The following is a 23923-nucleotide window of genomic DNA, read 5'->3' as shown; positions in this document are numbered from 1 at the left end:
GACTGAGCCACCCAGGCGCCCCTCACTTTTCTTAAAATAGCTCACACCCCTGCATCCTTACTACACCATTTTATAGACCTTAATGAAGGCTTCCAGCGAATCTCATCCATATGGAAGAATATTGAGATCACCTACTCCTGATTGGTATGAACCTAGACATCTATATCCAGAATTTCTCCCCCACCTCCTTCTTCCTTATCCTCCTCTCTCCTTCTCCTTCCTCACTTCCGCCCTCCCTTCCTTCCCTTCGATTTCTCTTCTCCCCACCTCCTCCTACCCTATTCCTTAGTTGCCACACTAGAGCATCCCAAAAATGTCTGGTGAGTTTCACTCAGCTCAGACAAACACTGGAATGATGTATTTTTGGTCTTGGTCGCCTGTAGTTCTACAGTGAACCTGGAGGACAGTTCTAGATTTCCTCACATTAAGCATTGCTTGATGTGTCACTAGGATCTCTTATTTTACTCTATGTGGAAGACTAAATACCATGAAAGGCTCTCCTTGATTGCTTTTTTTCTTTTTCTGGTTTTCTCCACTGGAGAACAGCAGTTAAGCAATCTTCTCCATTAAAATCGCCCCATCGAGCAGGTGAATTGCTATATGCCTTAAGTTTGGGCTTTGACATTTGTTATGACCAAATGAGATGCTCCTCCCCTTCCAGGTGTGTCTTTGCACCATTCTTGAAGATATTTCAAGCCTGCCCTATATTTAAATCAATGCTGAGAGGTAGGGACGCTTTACAGCTGGGGCACTGATGATAGGATTCTCTCTCTCTCTCTCTCTCTTTTTTTTTTTTTTTTTTAGACGTTATACAACTTACACAGTAAGTTGTTCTAGGGAGGCAACCCAGATCATCTTCCTCAAAACGCCAAAATATTGCTTGGTATATGTTTTTCAGTTGCGTATAGTACAAACTCGAACATCAAAGCTTCAAACAAAGGCTGGGTCTACATGCTAGCAAATGAAGTCAAGATTTGGCAGGAATACGGTCATTTCGATTTCATATAAATAGACAGACATGATTTCCCTTTTTAGGTCTCATTTTGAGGTTGGATCAAAATAACCTGGCAACCATGAAACGTGTGCTGTATCATCATGGTACAATTCAATGAATCTAAAAGATAAAATAAACTTCGAGAGACCACGGTCTGGTCCATACACCTCTTATTTCACGAGCACATCACAGGGCCTGATCCTAAGTGACTAAGTGTCTTCTTCACTGAACAACGTCCCTACTTGAGTTCTACGAACACCCAAGAAAATCTCCTAACATCAACTTCAACTCCCAAGCCATATTTCGATTTGCTTATGTTAAAGTCATTTGAAGAATGAACCAGAACTGACTTCGGACGCCCTCCAGGCATTCTGTTCTAATCCTGAGGCTCTGAGATCAGAATCACCTCTCTCTTTGATACCTCCGATGTACTCTTACCTCCGGATGTAAAGCTCATATATTTCTGGTTGTTGACGGTTTCTTTGGAATCGTAGAATTTGAGAACGTCTAGGACGGCTTGTGGATTCTTCTTCTGTTCCAGCTTTGTTATGTTGGAGGTTTGGAGTAACCGTGCCCACTGCTCAGGAATTCCCTGTGGACAACCAAAGGGAAAGAATGGCAGCTCAGAACATTCAGTAAGCTGCCTTTTCATGTTCCAGTAAAGTTCTTCACCAAGAAGCCCATGCTACCTGTAGGATTACACTTGGGAAACTGAAGTTACACTCTCGATTTAAAGTTAGTAACTTAACAATGCAATCATTCTCTTCTCTAATTAAAACACATAGGTAAAACTAGGATCCAACTTAAAAAGGGTGGGTGGGAGTATGACTGTGATAGAAAAAAAAAGCGCATGAAAATCACCTCCATATTAATTCTGCTCATCCATGAAATGATGTTTACGGCTTAGCTTATTTTTTCTGGCGACTCAGGGCAGACATAGCAAGACTTCTCTAAATTTGGGCACCGTATAGTATAGTGCAGATCAATGGATTTTGTATGACTGGAATAACATAAGCTCTTTCTGGGCACGTTGGAATCGGAGTTATCTTTCCGAATAAAAGAAAAGCCTCACCCTTGGTTCAGTTTATACTCTGTGATTACAAAATGTAATTTGGGGGAGGGGGTGTCAAGGGCTTTAATACAGAGGGGGACTGAGAGGAGACAAAAATAGAATAGCAGAGGAGCGATAACCACGGAGATGCAAAACGGTAACATTAACGCTGCTTTGGGCGTTCTCCCTGCAGCTTTCTCCTCTCCTCCCTCCGTCCCCTCCTCCCCACTTTGTTCATTGGCCACACAGAACCTGGGGACTGTGACAACCATGGCAAAGCCCTGTGAGAATTTGCAATCGTCTAAAGCATTTAGAGCACAGAGGAAGGGGTATTTGGAAATCTAACCAAGGACAATTGCACCAATTACACGGAAAGGTTAGTTGTGCCTTGAGGATTTTAGCATTCTTTCCTACACATTCAGCCTCCGGATGTCCCCATTTCATAATCGTCCGCCCTCCAAGAGCGACTTGGAGCGAGAGACAGACACATCATTCCTGAAGTGCATCTAGACCCAATTTGTGCGGCTTTGTCCTACGAAGTCTCGGCAAAACAATGTGTGACGTGGGCCTCCAGAGTTTGGGAATGACAACAAAAAAGTGATATAAGCCAAGCAACAACTCTACTGCACACACATGAACCTGCTGCTGCAGTGCTATGACATCTCAAAGAAGCACTTTGATGCAAGCTTCTTTTGGGCCTGTGACGCACCTCTGGGAGCTTCCCTGGGCACATCTGTGAGCCATAGAGATCTGGCTGTAATGGACGTAAATAAAGAAAGAAAAGAAAGTTAAAACAGAATGCGGGACAACTGAGAAGGTGGGAGGAGATGAAACCAATGGGTCTGGATGGGGGAGGGGGGTAATCCCTTCTAAAGTGGGGCGGTTATGAAAATAGAGAGGCATTAACTAAATCAGGGGCAGGACAGATTTAAGAAAACAGAGAAAACGACAATGTTCTACGGAGTGGATGCGTAATTCCACTTTTGGCCAGATGCGTCCTCCATAAATATGCAATAATAAGAATTACCATTAAATGACTGGAGAGATTACCAAAAGGCGGAAACATGACTTCGGGGGTGGGGGAGGGAAGAAGGATGGCATCGTGAAAAGCTTTGACAATAATTTGTAAGTTGTATTTACAACCAGGTGATCACAGGTAGCCAGGGGCCATGTGATGAACTTACAAATTTCAGTTCCCAATTCTGGTTCACCATTTTCAGCTTCGCGTGGGAAGTGTCTGTGTGGCTACGACTGAAAGGGTGGCTACGTGGGGACGCTAGATTCAACTTCATTCCCATCGATGTGACTCTTCTGTACTTTGTAGTTAAAGTCGTGGCCGGTGTCACGAAAACTAGATTAAGGATTTCCCACACAGCCAGACTCGGCCTTTGAGTTCCTTTAGACCAGGGGCAGGGAAACCATTTCATTTCAAACCATATATGAGTAATTGCCATGTTAATGCTACAGCTCTGAAGTCTCACTCCCCACAAAAGAAGACCAGAGAAAAGATAACAGCTTTGTCCAAATAAAGCTATTGTCTCCAGTGCTACAGAAACATGCTTTGACCCAACTGGTTGGATTCGGGACATGGGTCTTTGATTCCTGGCATTTGGGGTTACTCCAAGCACAGTGAAAACGACACTTTTACATGCATTAATCACGCAATTTGATGCTAAAGCCTTAAGCCAAATATTTGAACTCAGGAGCCCATGCATGATCCCAGTTCTGATTCTAAGTGCAATTAATAGCATTTGGTTAATACTATAATGGCCAAAGGAGTTATTAAGTGTTACGAAACCAGGTATGCGTTGCACATAACCACTAGAGCAGACATCACTGGCATGGTCATTACCGTAATTATTAGAATATTTGCAGTTATTATACATTCTCATGGCACTTCTAAACTTTTGTGATAAACAAATGTCTGGAGATCACTAGACAGCAGGAAAACATGCTGCCAATTGCAGAAGATCCTTCAGACAACTGTACTTACCACATGGCTACACTGTTGACACAATTTCTTTTGTCTTTTGTAAGTTGAGATAAACTAGTAGTTCATCAATGAAACCTGACCCTTAAATTTGAATGTCTGCCACAGAGGCACATAATCAGAAAGCCATCTCATTACTCCAAATTGATGTACAAATCCCAAAAGTTAAGACAGCTAATGGAGGCCTAGACGTATGAGCATCAGAAGCAGGAGCACATATCAATGCCTCACCACGTGTACAATAACGACCAGATGTACGACAAGCTGGGGATTGTCCCGTGTAGCCCAGGAGAATGGCAGCATGATACGACAGGCCAAGCATTTATCTTATCATAAGAAATGATCATTTATATCACTCATACCATTTTTCCCTCTGATTGACTTGAAGCGACCGTCACAGGTCGAGAGGTCTGGAAGGGGGAGTTCTAAAGTATTTGGGACAAAAATGGCAATATAAAGGGTAAGGACTTGTAATAGTTCGGTACCCCAAATCTCACCTCCCAACCTAATTTTAATCTCAGGGTCCAAGTGTGTACCCAGGTACACAAGATTACATGGGCCAGCTAGCCGTAGGACAATGACAGGCCCTTGTAAGACAACTGAACGACACAGTTCAATAGATGGCTCAAAATCCAACCTAAGCCACCGCAGTGATCAAATTCAGTAATATGCCCCTCCCCCCTCTGCACACACACACGTGTGCACAGACGCGCGCGCACGCACACACACACACACACACACACACACACACACACACAATAAGTGAGTGGTACCAGGGCAGATAGGACCCAATTTTAAATGCTACCAACAAAATGATTTTAAAAGCTCTTGATCATTATGGTAGTTTTTCAAGTTAGGAAATGTAAACCATCGGTAAAGATAGTAAAAAGGAAGAATTTGGCGTCTTTAAATATGACGTGCGGACAAGCAGTTTTGAAAGATCATCAAGAGGCCAACAGTGCATCAGATACCCAAATTTAGCCAGTGTCTTATCTGTATATTCCAAAGGACTTCTAACAACTGACTGCATCCAAACAGATGCTTTATTTTAAATTGGGCTTGGGGGACCAAGGGGCAGATGTTTTGGTTTGGTTCAATTGCATCGAACAGGTTGTTCACAACTGGAAAGCCTGCCCATCACATAACCCACCCACCCCACCCTCTCTGGTTGGTTCTTTGGGTTCTAACTGACAGCGAAGTGAAGATGTGGTCAGCAAGATGATGGTGACTCACTTTCCTTCATTCAGAACCCCAAAAGAACAAAGAAGGAGCTAAAGATAGATCGTATCTTAAGATGTCAAGCAAGTTGGAAAGAGCAGAAGAAATAAAAAAAAAAAATTGGAAACGAACCAGAATGTCACATGAGAACAGCAGAGGAGAAAGCTTTCACATCAGACCACAAAAAGGAAGACAAAAGAAAAACATGGCATGACTGCAATAAAACCTAAGAGCAGTTTAAACAGAAGAAAAGCAACATAGAAAACAAAAAAAGGTCCGAGCTAGAAACATAATGTTCTTAAAATAAAAACAGGGAAGAGTTATTAGACAAAATTTATAGTTTAAGTGCTTTTACTGTTTCGAATGTCAAAAAGTCAGCTTATAAAAATTATTATTATTATTATTATTATTATTATTATTATTAGTGATGATGGTGGTAGTTGCAGTGGAGTCAGTAAGGTTATATTTCCAAAGTGCAGCTAACAGAATATCCTCAAATACAGTAAAGAACAGCGGCCAGACTCAAACTCAAAGCCATTTGAATAATGTCTCTGACTCCAGTAATGAAATTGGTTAAATCCTACCGGTATCTCGACTTTATCAATGACAGTACCTCTTTCTGTTCTCTTCTGCTTGCTACTGAGAGCATAGAAATAATCAGCTCACATCACTTTACAAGGCCAAGATGTTGACTCGGTTTCGATTTTATTCTCGTATTGCTTACTTCCAGAAAAAAATAAAAAGTAATTTGGCTGTCAATTCAGAGACCTTGGTTTGCTTCTCCAAAGCAAGTTAATGTGTCCCCCTCTCTTTTTTGTTCACTTATTCATACAACAGTCTACTCACTAACCATCAAGTTTTAAAAACAGAAACTTCAATTATTTAATATCTAAAATTATCTCTGGTTTAAGAACCCAAGAATCAGTGGTGACGATACCATCGAAGATTTTTTTTTTCTGAAGGCATTAAAAATTACTCATTATCTCAGAATGTACATTTTTATTGAGATCCTTACTAGGATGGAAAAAGGTAGTTGATCCTCCTGGGGACATATTTCTAGCTACATCTTTTCCTTCATCCATCTAAAGACAAATATGCCAGATCTTAAAAAAATATATCCAAAGAAAGGCTGAATCTACAGCTATGGTCTTTCTGGTGAATTCTTACTGATATTAATTGTGGATTGTATAACTATAAAGCACATGACCACTATAGCACATGTTTTATATCCATAAATATTCTTCCCGAAACATGGGGTTTGCTGTTTTGAATGTCTATAAAATACACCCGTTAATAAGTCTAAAGATAAGCTATGTTCTTGGAATCAAAGCGGAGAACAGGTCGATTTTACAGAGATTTTTGGTTAGCTTGGTTCGCTGATCTGGGTAATCCAGATTCCAATGTAAAGCCCAAATTATTCAGATAGGCTGTCTTCGCTGGTCAAGTTGAATCCATGATTCTCTGATTCACTTCAAACAATAAAGCGCAGACTCAACAGACTAACTGCGATCAGACATTTTTATGATAGACAAAATAATTTTACCAGTACTCTTGCCACTCTCTAGTTCCACCTGTGATTGTCTCTGTCTGTGTCCATGTCTGTGACATGGAAATGCTTTCTTGAAACCTATTTTCACAAAGGAACTTTTCATGGCTTGCAAAACAAAATAAGGAGCTTACTTACAGTGAACTCCCCGGTGACTGCGTCAAACCCCACATGAATCGTATGTTCAAAGTCTGAAGGAAGAGAGATCTCTGGGCGTTCTTTCTCTTTCTTCTTATTGGCTAAAGGCAAAATGTTAACATGTATTTATTTGGGCTATAGTTTTGTCATCCATAAGTTGTACAATTAGGTTCATGAAAACAGTTACAAAGGTGAAAGACAATCGATTCCAACACAACTTTCACAGTATTCCACTCCAGAAATTACAATTTCATTTGCAGAAGTAGCTGAGAGTTTGACAAAAACGTTACATCCCCATAATTTACAAATTTCCAAAATCCAATTCAAACAAAACTTGTGGTCAAACTGATTTATCTCCTTTACCAGTCGAATAATGTAACCAGTAGGTATCTAGGTAGATTGTGCTCAACTGGCTTTGTTGGATCAAATAGGACTTACTAAAGAAGAAATTCATTATGCTCAAGTCAAGCTAAGGCTTACTGTTAGAACGGACAGACGAAGGGGAAAACGCTGAAGCTATCCATAAAAGTGTTATGAACTATTTCCATGTCAACCATAGCTGAGTACCAAGCAGCTAGAACTTGTTTAATTTACACGTTTACATTATGAAGCATAGAAGCTTGGTCTTCTTCCAATGAGAACACTATTGCAGATCAATCATGTCACAAATCTTTATCTTTAAAAATGTTTTTAATCATTTCCTACCCAGCACTTTGTTAGTAAAAACAAACACACAAATCGCTGCTTTCTGCTGAATTAATTTTATTTAGTTCTCAGTAACCTCAAACCAATGCCTTGGTTTACACATTCTAGTCTGTAGCTCTTTTTCCATGTCCCTGATATATTCTGTCATATTAGCCACTCAAAATCATTGTCCTCAAGTAGCAGGTTTTTCATAGTGACACAATTGTAAATGAGCACATCCCCAGTTAATATGTCAAAAGCCTTTAAAGATATCACCACTGGAGAGATCAAGTTGGGAACTGTAATGAAATTAGTTTATCTTGAAATAGATTCCAGGAGGAAGTCGCTGCGGAAATGTAAAATGGCATCAAGTAGATTCCCTAATAGGCATATAAACAGATCTGAGAATGTGACTTTGATCAGGGTACATCTCACACTCAAAAATAATAATAATAATAATAATAATAACAATAATAATAATAATACTCACCCTCCTAATAATGGGAAAGTCAGCATGGTTTGCCCAATTGAAACCAGTCAACCTCAGAAATGCCCAGGGTGGCCAATTTAGAACATTCTGGTTCAAATAGATATTTCCTTGGCCTGAATTTCAGACAACATTCAATTAACCATATTATGGATTACTGGTTTTGTGGGTTACCCAGGAGAAATTTTAGATTCAAAACCTTTCGTGTTCAAATGTCATTTTTATGGCTTCTTTTTTCTTTCTACCTTCTCTCTCTGCTCCCTATCTCCAGCCAGAGGACAGAGATATGGGGAAAAAATATGGAAATTCAAGTAGTAAGAAGAGTAGGACACAGGATTAGGAAAGAAAGGCTGGAGGTAGGGGGTTGGGGGGGGGGACAAGGGTCACTCAGTGCCTCTGCCTGACCATAGAACACATTTAGGACTCATTTTGAAAAGTACCTATGTGCCATCTAAACTTCAGTACAGATGTCAGTTTTGCAGCAAGCCTACTTTATTGAATATTATCGTAACCTAACAGTGAAGCGTAGAGGTTTTTTTGTTGGTGTTCCTACTTCGCTGCATGTTTTTGCACCATGGCTACCAACTCCCCCTTGTTTGACTGCCATGTTTCCTTGTTCAGAACCACCACAGGTGCCCTAGATACTCCTGTGATCATTCCCTTGTTTTGCCTCTTCCCTGCCCTCCCGTCCATATTGGACATAAGTTGACTACCTCTCTATTTCCTTGACAACATGGTCTGATTCTCCTCCCTTGGTGACTGTTCTTTATTTGATTGGCATTGCTTCCCCTTCTGCCTTTTGTAATGCGGTCTTTGGCCTTTAACAATTCCTTCTTGAAACTCATTCCTCATAGATGGCATCCACTCCCAGATACTATTCCCTAATCTGTGGTTGGCAGGGGTAGATCCAGATACTGTGGGACCAAACACTTTATACAATTTGAGAAGAACAGGCCCGTTTAAGTAAAAACAATATGAAATTGCCTAGGGCCCCTCCTAGGGCCTTGGAAGAGCCCCAGGCAAGTGAGGAACTCTAAAGAGGTTTTATTCACTTTATAGTTCATCTACTCCTGGTGGTTGGTGACTTTCTTGGGGTCAAAGACCACTTTGAAAAATCTTTAGAAAGCTGTGGAGTTCCTGCCCATAAAATGTACTGTACACATCTACCCAATTCTGCATATAATTTCAGAGGTTCAAAACTCCCCTGGGCTCCAGGATGAGAACTTGTAGCTTAATCTATGTCTTCAATCATTGCATCAACTTGCATTCATGATCTCTCTTACCAGTAGTCTCTCCCTACTTTCCATTAGTATTGACTGAATGTTTGAACCATGTTGACTTGGACATAAACACTCTACCTGAGCTGATCTATATGAATTGGCTTAATGGAGTCACTCTAGAAGACCAAGGCTCTAGAAGGTAAGGATCGCCAGTCCCTTACCACCCTAATAATGCCATTCCCTTCACTCAGGGCTAAGCATAACAAAGGCAGGAAGGAAGCCCAAACTTGCCCTTCCTCCAATGTCCATGTTCTCTCAGTGAAATGACACCACTAACCACCCAGATCAGAGAAGGATTCAGACTTCAGATACCTTCTTCTTTGGGAGGCCCTGAGCAATGAAAAGATTATGACCCCCCCCCCCCCCACACACACACACAGGTAATTCAAATAAAAATACTAAAGCGTAAAAAGGTAAGAAAGTCCAAAAAGTTCTTATATGCCTATGATGGTTAGGTCTTTCTAAAAACTACATGTACAAAATAAATATGTGGCCATGTTTGGGGTGCCCCTAATTTGCTGGGCCCACAGCACCTGCTTATTCTGGCTATTAGGTAATTTGGCACTGGCCCAACTGCCCAAGACATAAACTTGGGAGCTTCTTTGACTCCCACTGTATTTCTATCTGAATTGGTCACCAAGTTATATTCTATTTCCTAGGCTCATCTCGAATCCATCATCTTCCTTTCGTCTGCACACACCATTACCTCAGTCCAAGGTGCTAGCATTTCTCACCTAGTCTTATTGCCTCCAATCTTGCCTCCTGTAATTCATTACTTTGTGGCCAGAGTAACCTGTGAAATATGCAAATCTGACCACATTCCCGCCCTTATTATTCTTAAATGTCTCCCCATTACCCATATGGTAAAAGTTCATGCTTGTTGGCATGCTACCCAAGGACCTCCAGGATCTGCCCCCAGCTTTCCTCTCCATCGTCTATTCTTGCCATAGCCCCCACTGTCCCACACCCATGTCAGGCTCCCCAAACTGCTGGATTTTCTCTTACTGCCAAAATTTCATGCTAGGCTAAGGCCTGGAAAGTCTTATCTCTTACCATGATTCCTCCCCCTACCTCCTGCACTTTGGGTGGATAACTCCCAGTAGTCCTTACTCTTCACTCTTGGGCTTCCTCTTCTTTGGCAAGTCTTGTCCTGTCCTCCCTCTGCAGACAAAGCTAAATGCCCTTCTCTTCATGCTCCCACAGACCTGTCCAGGGCAAACTCTGAGCTTGGCACGTGTCAACACTGGAGACTTTACGTACTTGTTGCCCTAGCTAAAACTGAGATACTTGACATCAAAGCCTATATTTTATTCATTCTCACATTCCCTAGCACCTGGCTTATGTCTGTACACTTAATGATTATCACTTATGGAATATTCACTTAATCTCTACCACAGTCACATTAGGTAGGCCTTATGATTATGGTTTAATTATTGTTCTCTACATAAGGAAAATGAGAGTGAGGTTCAACCACATACCCAGGGTTATACAGCTGGCAGGTATCAGAGCCAGAGTTTGAACCAAGGGCCTGTGTCTCTAGAACCTAAGTTCTTAATAGTTACACTGTTTACTATTCGGGAACATTAAAAAAAAAAAAAAACTCAACATTTTTGAGTCCTCGTCTTCAGAAAATGTTTAGTATTGAAAGAAGCGTAGATGAGAATTTTTTGTCTTTTGTTCTTTTCAGGAACACTAAAACATATCTCCTCCAGAAAATTCTGCTGAGCATTGGTCGTTTACATTAACATTCAGTCTAACCTGAATCTTGGGTTGATAAGACTCAGCTTGATCAGCTCTGGGTTGATATCTGCAGAGAGCAGAAGCCCAAATGAGTACTACTTTCTAAGGGTATCACCCATGTACTACTGGAACACGGCATGAAGGCCACATCATAGACAGCAAAGTGTTTCGCCCTGGGACCCTCTGGGTGTACATGAGTTCTCATTCCAGGGGCCAGCGAACCCCTCCAGAGTCTCTCATCCTGACATCTCTCTCCATTCCACCACCTTTTAAAGAAAAAAAAAAGCCCCTCTAATAATCTATCATCTCCTATACACCTTACCCCAATCAGTATTCTGCATTTCCCCAGTGGCTACAGCTTGCCCCATTACCAATCCCCCTACACCTTCAACCTCTTCATTAAATGTTCTCTTCACTTCTTGCCTCCTTTTCCCAAAATTCACAGTGCATCACTCTCATCTGGGAAACTTATGAGAGAGAAGAGAGAGAGATATTAGAGCCTCACCCCCAGAGATTCAGATTCAGTTATTCTGGGGGAGACCCCAGCACCTTTAATGTTTAAAGCTCTTCAGGTATTTCCATTAATCAACTTGGGTGAAGGGGCGACTGGGTGGCTCAGTCAGTTAAGCTTCCGACTTTGGCTCAGGTCATGATCTCACGGTTCATGAGTTCAAGCCCTGCATCAGGCTCGGCGCTGACAGCTTTAGCCTGGAGCCTGCCTCGGATTCTGTTGTCACCCTCTCTCTCTGCCCTTCCCCCACTCATTCTCTCTTGTTCTCGTTCTCTCTCTCTCTCTCTCCTCGCTCTCAAAAATAAATAAACATTTAAAAAAAGCAACTGGGGTGGAGAAAAACAACTTTAAATTCTACCCTCCAAGGAGGGTACCACTTCCTCAAATCATTCTGATGGATGCTTCTCATTCATCCCCATCCAATGTCCTTAGGCCTGGAAGAATGGGGGAGGGCAGGGTTGCCCGCTTGTCATTCCAACCCGTTTATCTGAGATCAGTACTTCTGCACTTGCCTACAAAGCCCCCTCCTTTGAGGTTATTGCCATTAAGTGCTCCCTGTCTAAGTCCCCTTATCCATTGAGGACTTGGGCTCCCAGTCTTCCTTCCTTCCCTCAATGCTGACATTGCTCTGTGAAACATGATACATGAGTAGACACTTCTTTCACACTCTTTCCTTTTAACTCCTTGGCCTCCCTCATTTCTAATGAATTTCAGCTCCCTCTGACTTCAGTCTACTCCCATGGCCACCACTAACGCAAGGGTTCTCAACCAAGGCTGCTCATCAGAATAACCGGTCAAGTTCCATGGAAGACCAGTGTCTAAGGCCCACCCAGGACCTACTGTAGCAGGATTTCTGGGGGTGGGACCTAGGCAAATGATTTTCTAAGCTCCATAGATGATGTGCAGATGGAGTGGAGGACCAAAGGTACCCCAGGCCTTTTCAATATCCAGAATGACCCTTTCATTGAAATATTAAACTCCGTTATCCCAACCTCCCATCCTTCTAGCCCTCTCTTTCCAGCCCTTAATCCTATTTTTTTTTTTTTATCTCAATAAAGCCTCTAGTTTTTGGATCCCTCCATTTTTAGCCAAGTTCCTAGCTTTCTCCTGCCTAGACTCTTTCGTCCATCATTTAAAATTTAAGTTTCTTTATTTGAGAGAAAGAGTGCACGTGAGTGGGGCGGGGGGGCAGAGACAGAGGGAAAGAGAGAGAATCCCAAGCAGGCTCTGTGCTGTCACTGCAGAGCCTGATACAGGGTTTGAACTCACGAACTGTGATATCATGACCTGAGCTGAAATCAAGAGTTGGATGCTTAACCGGCCGAGTCACCCAGGCACCGGTGTTTCATTATGTAAATTGCTCTTAAGCCACTGCCCTGGAAGCAGTGCCGCCCTTTGACCTGCTCTTGCAATTCTCCTACAAAAACCTACTCTGATACAATCCAACCATGAAACCTCCTCTTCTATACTGAGGCTGATGAGTTGTTGGAGGAAAAAAAATTACACAGCCATGCAGATTGGTTCATACTACAAAAGTCAGAGATCATAGTTGGGTCATTGATGGCTCGTGACAATATTCTTTTTACCCGTCACCAACTTCCTTTCCCACTTATTCTTACTGAATATTCCAGAATGTTTCCACTTTACCCAAACATCTGCCTCACCCTCTCCTCCTTGACTTTCCACATATGAAATTCCTTCTACTTCACTGAGAAAACTGGAGGCCATCAGTTTGGAACTCCTCTGACTTCGCTTCCTCTCCCATTCCAGTTGGGTTGATCTCCCTCAGTAACATCTTCTCATGTCTCACTGGAAGCAATGTTCCCTCCTTCTGCCTAAGGTTTATTCCTTCACTGGTGCTTTAGACGCCAGTCCCTGTCACTTCTCCAAGAGTCTAACACCACCAGTTATTGCCTATTATTCTTGTATCTTCGATCTCTCCCTCTCTACTGATGCTTCCTATCTGGCCTCTAAGACCTGCTGAGATCTCTTTTGTTGTTAAAAATTAAAACCCTCTGCCACCTCACAACTTTCTCTCACTGCCACAGTCTCTCAGCCTTGCCTTCTTTGGCATAAATTTCTTGAAAAGGCAATGTAGGCTTCCTTAACCCGCACTCTCCAAACCATTGCAACAAGTCTCTGAGGTCTCAAATTAATCTCCTCCTTGAAAATGCCCACTTTCTAGTCCTTACAATCGCTGACCTCTCAGGCAAAACTGACATTGCTGACCATGAAGTTCATGAAACTAAATCCTTGCTGCCATCTTTCACACAATCCTTTCCTAGAGCCTGTTCCTGCATTTCTGGGTCTTCCATTGACTCTAAACGGTAGTTCCCACGAGCTGTCTGAAGTCCTCATCTCTTCTTACCAACGTGCTTCGCCTTTCAGTCACCTCACCTACTTGTATGGTTTCCCATCTACACTAGTGACTCCCTGTATGTCTGTCCAGCCCTGACCTCTCTGCTGTATCCTGACCCCATGGAGTTGCATTTTGAACAGCTCTATCTGGGTGCCTCACAAACCCCACTCTAAGTATTTTCAAAAGTAAACAAATTCTCTGTCTTCTCCCATGTGAAGCAAGAAATTACAACCCCTCCTGTGTTCCCTACCTCACCCTCCTCCAGTTTCTCATCATCTTCTTGGTTTCCTAGCTCTGTTAAGACTTCCTCCTGAGTATTCCCTCTGCATTGTCCTTTTCTGCTCTTACTGATACTGGCTCTTAGGCCAGGCACTGTCATTTTTCACCTACTTAACACCAACAGCTTGATGTGTCTCCTTCCATCCCCCCCCCTTCCACGCAATCCGTTCTTCTCCTGGGGCTAGAGTGAGATTTTGAAACACAAATCTGATACTGTTACTCTGCTTCAATGCTTCCCCATTGACTTCAAAATCAAATTCAAAGCCCTTAGCATGGCATATACAAGCCCTCCAGGATACTGTCCCAAATTACTTCCGTGGCCCCATCTCCCACCCCTCTCCCACCCCCCCAATCAATGCACTAGCTATTAGGAACTACTTGTAGTTGAATTCAGAGAGCCTCAACTAACAATGTGTCATGCCTGCCTTCATAATGCTGCTCCTTCTATCTAGAAGACCACCCATCCCTTACATGGCGAGTTCTACTCCTCCTTTAAGACTCACCTCGGTTCAGTGGTCACTTCCTCCAAGAACACCTCTCTAAATTCCCCCTCAGTCTTGAACAGATGCCCTTCCTCAGTGCCCACTTCTATATTGCACTTACCACGCTAAACTCTCATCATTGACTGACGTGTCTGGGTCCCTCGCTAGGCCATCAGATCCTTAAAGGCAGGAACTGGGACTTCTTCACCTTTGTAACCCAACATCTATCTTAACACAGTATCTGATTCAATAAATATTTGATGAATAAGCAAATGAACAAATCAATGAATGGATGAATGACCTTCATTATATGAAATGAGACCCAATATCTGGAGGCAGGTCATGCCTATCTGCCATTATGTGTTCATGGATGAGGAGACAATGGTCCAGGTTCCCTAAAAATTCCTTTGGGAGGAAGGGTATGTTTTAACATACTTGTTATATAGCTGAAGATGATGGTGGCAGCAATGTTGCTGTTTTTCCTCAACAGTGGGGATGACTCTGCACTCATTCAGGCATACCTCTTGCCAGGTGCCACTCCGGGGCCAAATGCATATGTTGGCAACACAGTTGGACAGGGTTCAAGGTACAGCAAAGCACCCAATTCTCCCCCAGATGAAATCCCTGGATGGCGCTATGCTTGCCTTCTCAAAGTGTTTTAGAAGACTGACACCTGAGTCTTCCTTGTTGTAGAAATGCCACTTGTCACCTTCCTCTAAAATTCCTGGAAGTTTTGTTGTTGGGCCTTCTCATTGAATGATGTCCTATGGTCCCATCCAGAATTATAGTTTAGAACACTTTCTCGTTCCTTGAAAACAGAGCATGCAGGAAAAGAAAGGGAATGGCAGAGAACAAACATAGACAAATGCTTTCCTACATAAATGTAGCCTAAAAGCACAGAATAATCTTTTTTTTTAAAAAAAAAAGCAATGGAAAGCATACAAAGTTATGGTCTATGGCATAATAAAAAGGTGACATGTAAAGCCACATTAAGGGTGCCTGGATGGCTCAGTCGGTTGAGCGTCTGACTTCAGCTCAGGTCATGATCTCGTGGTTCGTGGGTTCGAGTCCCACATCGGGCTCACTGCTGTCAGTGCAGAGCCCACTTCAGATCTTGTCTCCCTCTTTCGCTGCCCCTCCCCTGTTCTCTCTCTCTCTCTCTCTCTCTCTCTCTCAAAAATAAACATTAAACAAATAAGGCCACATTAATACCAAAAACTAAAAGCAAAATATTGAGTAAAACACAGAAACAATTTTTCCAAAGGGGAAAAAAAAAAAAACCCACAGAGGCTGGCTAGTTCTAAGCAGCAAGCATATCACAACTTTGGCTCTTAGGAACCACTCTGTCCTGCCATCCTCCCAGTTTCCTTTTCCTTTGAAAGCGAAATCCACGGAATTGTGGATCAGTGTAGTGACAGACTGTGCTGGGCGGCTCAATAGGAACTTGAGTAATATTCTAAACTTTCAGTCTGATTGGGGAAATATGCTTGGCAAATAAGAAATAGCAACCAACACTACCAGACCAAAGAAACTTAGCAGCTGTGGCTCAGTTGGTTAAGTGTCTGACTCTTGGTTTCGGCTCAGGTCAGGATCTCATGGTTGGTGGGATTGAGCCTCACGTTGGGCTCTGTGCTGACAGCATGGAGCCTGCTTGGGATTCTCTCTCCCTCCATCTCTGCCCCTTCCTCACTCACTCTCTCTCAAAATAAATACATAAACGTTAGAAAAAGAAACTTAGGTGCTGAGTTGAAAAGAATAGAGTATAAATGCGGCAGCCTATCTAAAGAGGACACAAGTCTGTGGTGGACAGTGAGGCTTACTGGAATAGGTAGGACTCGAGAGATGGTCTTAAAAAATGGATAGGCAGGAAAGGGTAAGGCACCTAAAATAGAAAAAAAGAAAAAGAAACAGAGGAGAATCAAAGCTGGCAAGTAGGAAAGTATGGAGCATATCGATGAGGACGTGAGAAGACGGAAGGGTAAATAGATAGGGTATGGCCTTGGAAAGCAGGGAAGGAAGGTGAAATTGAAGACGGTAATAAAGAATGTGCTAGAAAAGGTTTTTGAGCAGGTGGATGATACAATAGAGAAGGTACTCTCTGGAAGACAAGCCAGGTAGCTATGTGCTGCTAGGTACACAAGGCATGGTGGGGGCAGGCTTCAACACGGTAGCCTCTCTCACACAGGCTGAGGAGGAAAATGAACGGTGGGTATGGAATGGGGAGACCCTCTCTGCATCTGTTGCCTCTAAGATCACCTATTAGGCATTTTCTAGAAACCGTGTGTGTGATTTCTGCAACTACACGGAAAGTTACAACCCAGGGGAAAGGACAGGAAGGAAAGCTTGCCTTCTATGCAGTGTTCCCCGCAACACTCAGCACAGAGCTAGGCACATAAAAATCAGACACAGATCTTTTCTGAGTGAAGTATACACGTGAACTATAAAAACCGCTCCAGGGAGGCTGATACTAACGTCCAATTCTGTTCTATCTCATTTTTCCGTTGAGCCAGCTAGTAAACAAGATCCGTGTTTGAAGTCAGCATGCAGCCCAGATTTATGCATCGGCTGGCTGCACATCTCTATCCTGTGATTTTCCATGAAGCCCTTGGAGATAAAGGAGGCCTAATGAAACATTTCGCGAGGAGGCTTGCACCGAAGTTGCTGGGGTTGGAGCTCTCCTGGGAGGGACCCTCGCCCCACAACCCTTAGCTCGACACTAGAAGCCCTCCTCTCCCTGCTCTTTGACCTGTTCCCCCTGGCCAGGTGCAATCTGGACGCAAGTGATTTGCGTTCCTGAAGCCAAACTTGGGCAGACATAGAAGCCATTTCTGGCAGGGGCTGAGTTAGAGATCTGCCATACTAAAATGCCTACTGCTCACCTCTGTATTCCTGGCTTTGCTGTGGGAGAGCCATGTTAGGAGGATACAGAAGTATTTTTAAAGGGCTCTCCACCTCCTATGGGCAAACGACCTTTACTTTCCCTAGTAGATTGTCATTAGTGACTTGGTCACTCTGTAGCTGGGTGATAGGTGTTTTCTGTGGCCCGTTAATTTCTCTAATTCACTAAGAGGCTGCTAGTCAAGGCCTCACAAAGATCATTTACAGAATGCTAACCTCGTGGCCTTTAAGAATTAAAATGCCTTAGTGTCTCCTTAACAGGAAAGTAAATTAGGTATTGGAGTTGTTTTAATTCAAGAGAAAAAAACAATGCCGTTCTGCTCCATCGTCTGATTTGTGGGTCACAGAGCACACTGTGCCAGAACCTCCCAGAGGGAAACTTTCTGAAACCTTACACTTCGGTAAGAATAAGTGTTCCAGACCAGTTCTGGGATCCAATTCTTCCTATGGCAACAGCAGCCCTGCAGGTGGTGTCCAGGAGAGCAATAGTCCCAGAGGGACTGATATCTGCAAGATGGTTCTCATCTCTGGCACTCTGCTCTATAAACACATATGGCTCGGGGGTTTATTATGAGAGGGGATCTGCGATTATTTTTTATTAGTTTCATGAAATGTGCATTTTTCCTTACGCATGGGGGAAAATGATTCTTCAGTTTTCCTCTATTTTCTCTTTCTTTTGGTAGGACGAATGTCATTTGTGGGTCTTCAAATTTATTTTTCCCATTGGAACTACTTGAAAGTACTATGTGGTAACGACAATGGAAAGTTAGGCACAAAAATAGATTTTATTCCTGGCTCTAAGTATTTAAAGAAATTGACAGCGCAAGGTGGGTAAAAGATTTAAAAAGAGGTTCTATGTAACAGATGTATTTTTGGCTTAAAACTAGCATCTTGGGCAAAATATATACTGATTCTGAGTGGAAAAGGAAAAACGGTGTCTATGAAATGAGGAAGAAAAGACCCGACTCTTCAAATACTGGATTATAAACGAATCTAAGAGAAGGCATGAGCGGTGACTCTTGTGTTCTATTTTAACATGGTTCTTTAATCATTTAATTGTAAAAGCATCAGGTATTATTTTTGTAATAGAAAAAGACTTAAAAGCTCCCAGAATAACACTGGAATCAGGGAAAAGTAATTGACAATTCTTTTTTTTTTTTTTTTTTTTTTTTTTTTTTTTACAAAGGCCATTACTTTTGGCTAGCAAGTCAGACCCTCAGGAGTAATTGTAAAGGCAAAAAGGTAAGACTACTGTTGTGACTGCGGATTCAGAAAGTGGGTTGGATTCTCCCGGGCTTCACTCGCTTCTGTAAAAATTCCATTTTGTGCATATTCTGTTGGCTAAGACCCTATTTTCGAAACAAGTTAGGGAACTGCCATTTTATGATGAACAGTATCATGTTCCACCACCACTGGATTAGGAAGGAGTTGGCGAGGATCCAAAGCCCAAGTCTGCCTTTCTTTGTAAATTGGTAGTGGGGCAACTCTGTGGAAGTCATTTAACTTTGGAGTCTCTAACCTGCTTTCTTCTATATAATGGGGGCTAGTCCTTGCTTCCATGATAAGAGATCTGAAGGAGGTACCTGGTATGAAAGCCCTGTAAACACGATAATATCCCTAAACTGCTATCCCAAATACAACATCTCACTAGCAATATACTCAAGTAACATAGTGAGTCTGTTACTTATAGTGGAGTTACTTGTTTCGTTACTGGAGAACGAAGTAATCTGCCATTTCCACCATGTGGGTGATGCCCTTGAAAATGGAATTACCAAGAAAGAGGATTAAGCTGCCCTATTTTAAACATTCACTGCTCTTATAATCTTTTATGATATTAGCAAATCCCAGGAGTAGAGAGGTGGGAGGGCCCAGGGTTGAGGGTTCATTCTCCTGCTTCAGGTAGAGCATGCTGAAGCCATGAGAGCCCCAGTAGAAGAACCTAGAAAATTTCACCCTTGGCCAGTCACAGTATGTAATCAGCATATCTGGAATTTCTTTACGCCTGGTTCGTTCCCTCTGTGGAAACAGTAAGCCTGTCTCCTCCTGCCAGGTCTTTGGCGGCTATGGAAAACAATATGTACTCTCCATAAATCAGCCTCTAATGTACAGATAAAAACTTCAAAGTGGTACCTGATTCGGCAAGAGCAGCTACAAGCCTAATTCAGAAGTTGGGTGTTCCCTGAGGATGATGGGGGAAAGGAAATGATGGTCCTGTGTGAGCCCTTCTAGTGACCTCCACTCACACACAGACAGCCATCACCTTCAGTGGTATCATCTTCAAAAGCATTCAGCAACAGCGATCATTCTGGCAAATCGTCAGGACTCTTGCCCATCTCCTTTCAGGCAACACACACTGCTTCCACTCGCATTTATGCCCAGTTCACACATGCAACAATTTCAATGGAAAATGTTTGAAGACCAAAAAAAAAAAAAAAAAAACCACAAAAAACAAAAATTATGAGGCAATGTCCTAAACCAGACACTCCTGATTGTGTGGATAATTACATAGGGTGCAAGTCTGAGAGAGGGGTAAATTAAAAAGTCCTCATTTGCTTTAAGGAGGAAAGCAGCCTCATATGCCTCAGCTGGTGTCAGTTTTCCTCTCCTTGCAACACTTCGTTTTAATGTTTGACACAACTTTCTTCTGTCTGCCCATCTTCTCATCCATCCCCAGGATCCTCTCCACCCTCTAACCTCCCCCTCACGTATCACTTCCTCTCTCAATTTATATCTCCCTGTTGCTTCTTTCCTTCCGCGTATCTGTCTCCCAATCCGGCATTCCATGCTTGAACTTGACCGTCTGCTCATTTTAGCGGGCCACCGTATTTGTCCCCAATTTCCCTGTTTGTTGGCTTTGATGAAGAAGCAAAGGCTCTAGTAAATAGAGGGCATCATTATCCCACCTTCTTACCATTTCAACCACGGGGCACTTCTAGGAGTAAAAGAGGCTCTTCTCCTGGGGCAGAGCACTGACCTTGGAGGACAAGCAAGATGCCACGTCCGCCAGGCTTCCCAAAGGGCAGGGCAGTGATCTCCCAAGAGCACTCTGCTGAGCTGTACGGTTTACATTTGGAGAACCAAGAGGAATGGAAATACCATTCAGGAAGTAGCAGTCTCGGACATCTGGCTTTCTGATAAACAGGACCCTCAATGAATTGTGCCTCCCACCGGCGATGATAAGGATCTTGAGCTACTGCAAGATCTCAAAGGGTCTTCAGCGTCACCAAAGAAAGAGTGCATACTGTTCCGTCTAGTTATCACACTAAGTATGTTTTATTGTGTGTTAATTGGACGAAAGTTAATAGCGGGCATTGACCAGAACATCTGATAACAAGACCATAAAGGATAAGCTGAGAGTCTTCTTTAATATAATCATTGCACAGTAAAGCTTCTTGTGTAGAGAGAAGTGGCATACTCTAGGAGTCAAAACAGTATGTATGCAATACAATAACAACACTATATCGCACTTTAAGAACTTTTTCACATATATGAACATGCTCGTTTAGAGCCTTGACTTTCTAACTTAAGCAATATTTAAGCCTGTCAAATATACACACCAAATGAGAATATAACCCACAAAACACCCAAATCAAATGTTAGCACATGTCTGTTGTCAAGAATATTTTCTTACCGTCTCTTAAAAAAAAAAAAAAAGCCATGAAAATTTTCTTTCCTTCTGTGTGGTGATTAAAAAAAATAGTCCCCTTTTCTGAAATTCAGAGAGGTTTCAAAGTGCACTGCCATCTTAAGGAAAAATGAAAGCCACTGCTGGCTTTTGGATGCCAAGAGCAGAGTTGAGCACACGTTCCCTTCGTCCTGTTACAAGGCAGCGTGACGGAACAGACAAAGCACCAGGTTTGGAGTCAGAGAGACCTGGGAGACTCCCGGATTCCCTCACTTGCTATATGATTCTTGGCTGTCTACTTAAATGCTTTGAACTTAAATCACCTCATCTGTGAGAAGGGGATAATCCCAGAGTGGCTGCTAAGGGTTAAAAGACTCAATCTGTGTAAAGTGCCTGCCTGGCACCCGGTCTGGCACCCAGGGACTGCTCGGTAAATGGTGGGCTACCTCTTGTTCGCTTTGACTTGATTTGCATCCAACCACCCCCCCGTGCTCCTCTGGGGAGAGGGGCCCTGGCGTCATCCCCAGGCTCACCAGCTCCCAAATCTCCCTGGGTCCCCCACAAACCAAGCACACAAACCGTGCTCTCTAAAGACACAGCCCCACGCACAGCGTGGCGTGTCCTCTGAAACGCATCTCATGCTCAAGTGTGGGGCGAGACACAAGACACGAGAAAGCACGCTTCAGAAGGCACACACGTCACGCAGAGCAGGTCACCTCAAAATGCAGCCTCACCGGCCTCTTCCCCACATGCTCCCCCAAGCTTTGGGTCCTTAACATTGATTATTTTTAGAGGCACTATGCCATTTTCAGAGGCCTGGCTGATTCATTCGCCTCGTTGCATGTGCCCTACTGGTTTATTTATTCGCGTATTTTTTTCATATATATATTAATCATCCGTGTATTTATTCCCCTCCTTGCTCCAAAATGGATTTAAGGTGGCTTATAAGAATATACACAATATGATACCATAAATTCAAAGTAGATAAGGAAGGAAAAGGAAAAGAAACACAGAGACATAAAATGGAGCCCAGAAGAAAGCTAGTGCAAAGTGCATACATTCCATAGAGTCCCATCACCAGTGCTACGCATGGGCCGCACATTTGGCTGCAGGCTTTCTAGTAGCCAACGAAAGAGAAACCTGATCAGTCTCACACTGCACAGGGTCCATAAAATGAGATCGAACCACTCGTTCGGGATGTCCTCTTCCTGCTCTACGTTCTGAAAACTTCTCTATACGAGAGTATCAGAACACGGTGGCAAAATGTCTCCCCTGATTTGCTCTAACACCAAGATTCAGCTCGTGGGACGGTCCCCAGCAAAGATAGATCCTCAATCTTGAAATTACATCTACTGCTTCTTATTTCTCTTCTATCTGTCTCTTGAGGTTCCATTTGGCCAATGAAATGCAGCTATTAGAGAGACTTCTTAAGCAAAAACCTCTGCTGTCACCAAAGTGTCTTCATTTAACTAAAGAGATAGACGCCGTGACATTATTTATAACAAAAATTTGGAAAGGACCTCAAGTATCCAACTGAATAACTGGTCAAGTAAACCATGACACCACTACACGATGAGATATTACACCCTGTCAAAAATGGTATTTATCAAACTTCTTAAAAATGCAGGAAAATATTCATGATAAAAATTCTAAGCACATCTTAGGTAAAAATTAACATATAAAACTGCATATTAGGATTTCAACTATGTAAAAAACTGTATGAAAGGATATGTGTATGTGTGTGTATGAGTGTGTGTGTGTGTGTGTGTGTGTACCATCTCCACAAAAAATGTCTGGAAAGAAATCCACGAAGACATTAACATTGTTTCTGAGATTTGTGAATAGGGGTGACTTTTTTCTATATGCTTTCGTTTCCATTTTTTTTGATACTGATAAACAAGTTCTATATGAGGAGGAGGACTAGGAGGAAAAATACTGATCCAGATGGTTATTATTTTTAGCTTGTAAAATTATGGGCAATTTTAATTTTCTTTAAAGTTTTCTATTAGCAACAAATAAATTCTAGTTAGGGGCAAAGGAACTTCAAAAAAAGAAACAAGATTTCTAAAAATCTAATTATTTGGGGCTGTTTTGTTTGTAAAGTCCAAAATGATACCAATGTAGTTAACACCTCACAATTCTTTAGCACTTTTTCATTTTAGCAGTGCTCTGATATTTAGAATTACATTAGACTACCAAAAATATTTTGCGAGGTAGGTATCAGGTATCACTATCTGCATTTAACAGGTGATGAGACTCAGTGACCGGCCCCAAGTCAGAATAATCGGTGGTAGAGCTGGACTCAAACTCAGATTCCTCAGAACCCCAAGTACAGTGCTCTTCCCATTCATTAAGACTGACTGTGGTGTAACCCAGGCAGTCACCTAGAGGCAGGAGCATGGACACAGTGACCCCTCCTTACCTATGAGGGTCAATTCCTGAACAACCCCCAAGGGAGCAGGGTTCAGCTGAAGAAAGTATGATTTTAGGAGGTTTCAAAAACAAAGGGCAGGGGAAGTGAGGTCCCATGCAAACTTCCGAAAGCCCTCATGAATAATTTTTTTGCACAGTAAAACAAAAACAGTAACAACAGTACATTACGTGAAAAGAATAATGAGAGTTTATGTGGCTTAAATTAGTC

The 23923-nt window shown here is 42.5% G+C and overlaps 1 protein-coding gene across 20 annotated transcripts in view; it reads right to left on the bottom strand.

Moving 5' to 3' along the window:
- The window catches only part of PAK3 (p21 (RAC1) activated kinase 3), a 255827-nt gene that overhangs the window by 68697 nt on the left and 163207 nt on the right, over positions 1-23923 (bottom strand). For 18 of the 20 annotated variants that reach the window (XM_058714311.1, XM_058714316.1, XM_058714317.1 and 15 more), the window contains 4 exons: positions 6938-7038; positions 4398-4460; positions 2755-2799; positions 1433-1586 (listed from right to left, as the gene is read on the bottom strand). In XM_058714311.1, coding sequence (XP_058570294.1) covers positions 1433-1586; positions 2755-2799; positions 4398-4460; positions 6938-7038 — 363 coding nt within the window. The remainder of the gene's footprint in view (positions 1-1432; positions 1587-2754; positions 2800-4397; positions 4461-6937; positions 7039-23923) is intronic. The other 2 variants (XM_058714321.1, XM_058714322.1) reach the window with 2 other exon arrangements.

Source organism: Neofelis nebulosa, chromosome X, assembly GCF_028018385.1.
Source record: "Neofelis nebulosa isolate mNeoNeb1 chromosome X, mNeoNeb1.pri, whole genome shotgun sequence".
Lineage (NCBI taxonomy): Eukaryota > Metazoa > Chordata > Mammalia > Carnivora > Felidae > Neofelis > Neofelis nebulosa.
The sequence above is the reverse complement of the archived record's forward strand: the minus strand, read 5'-3'. Positions and strand labels throughout refer to the sequence as shown.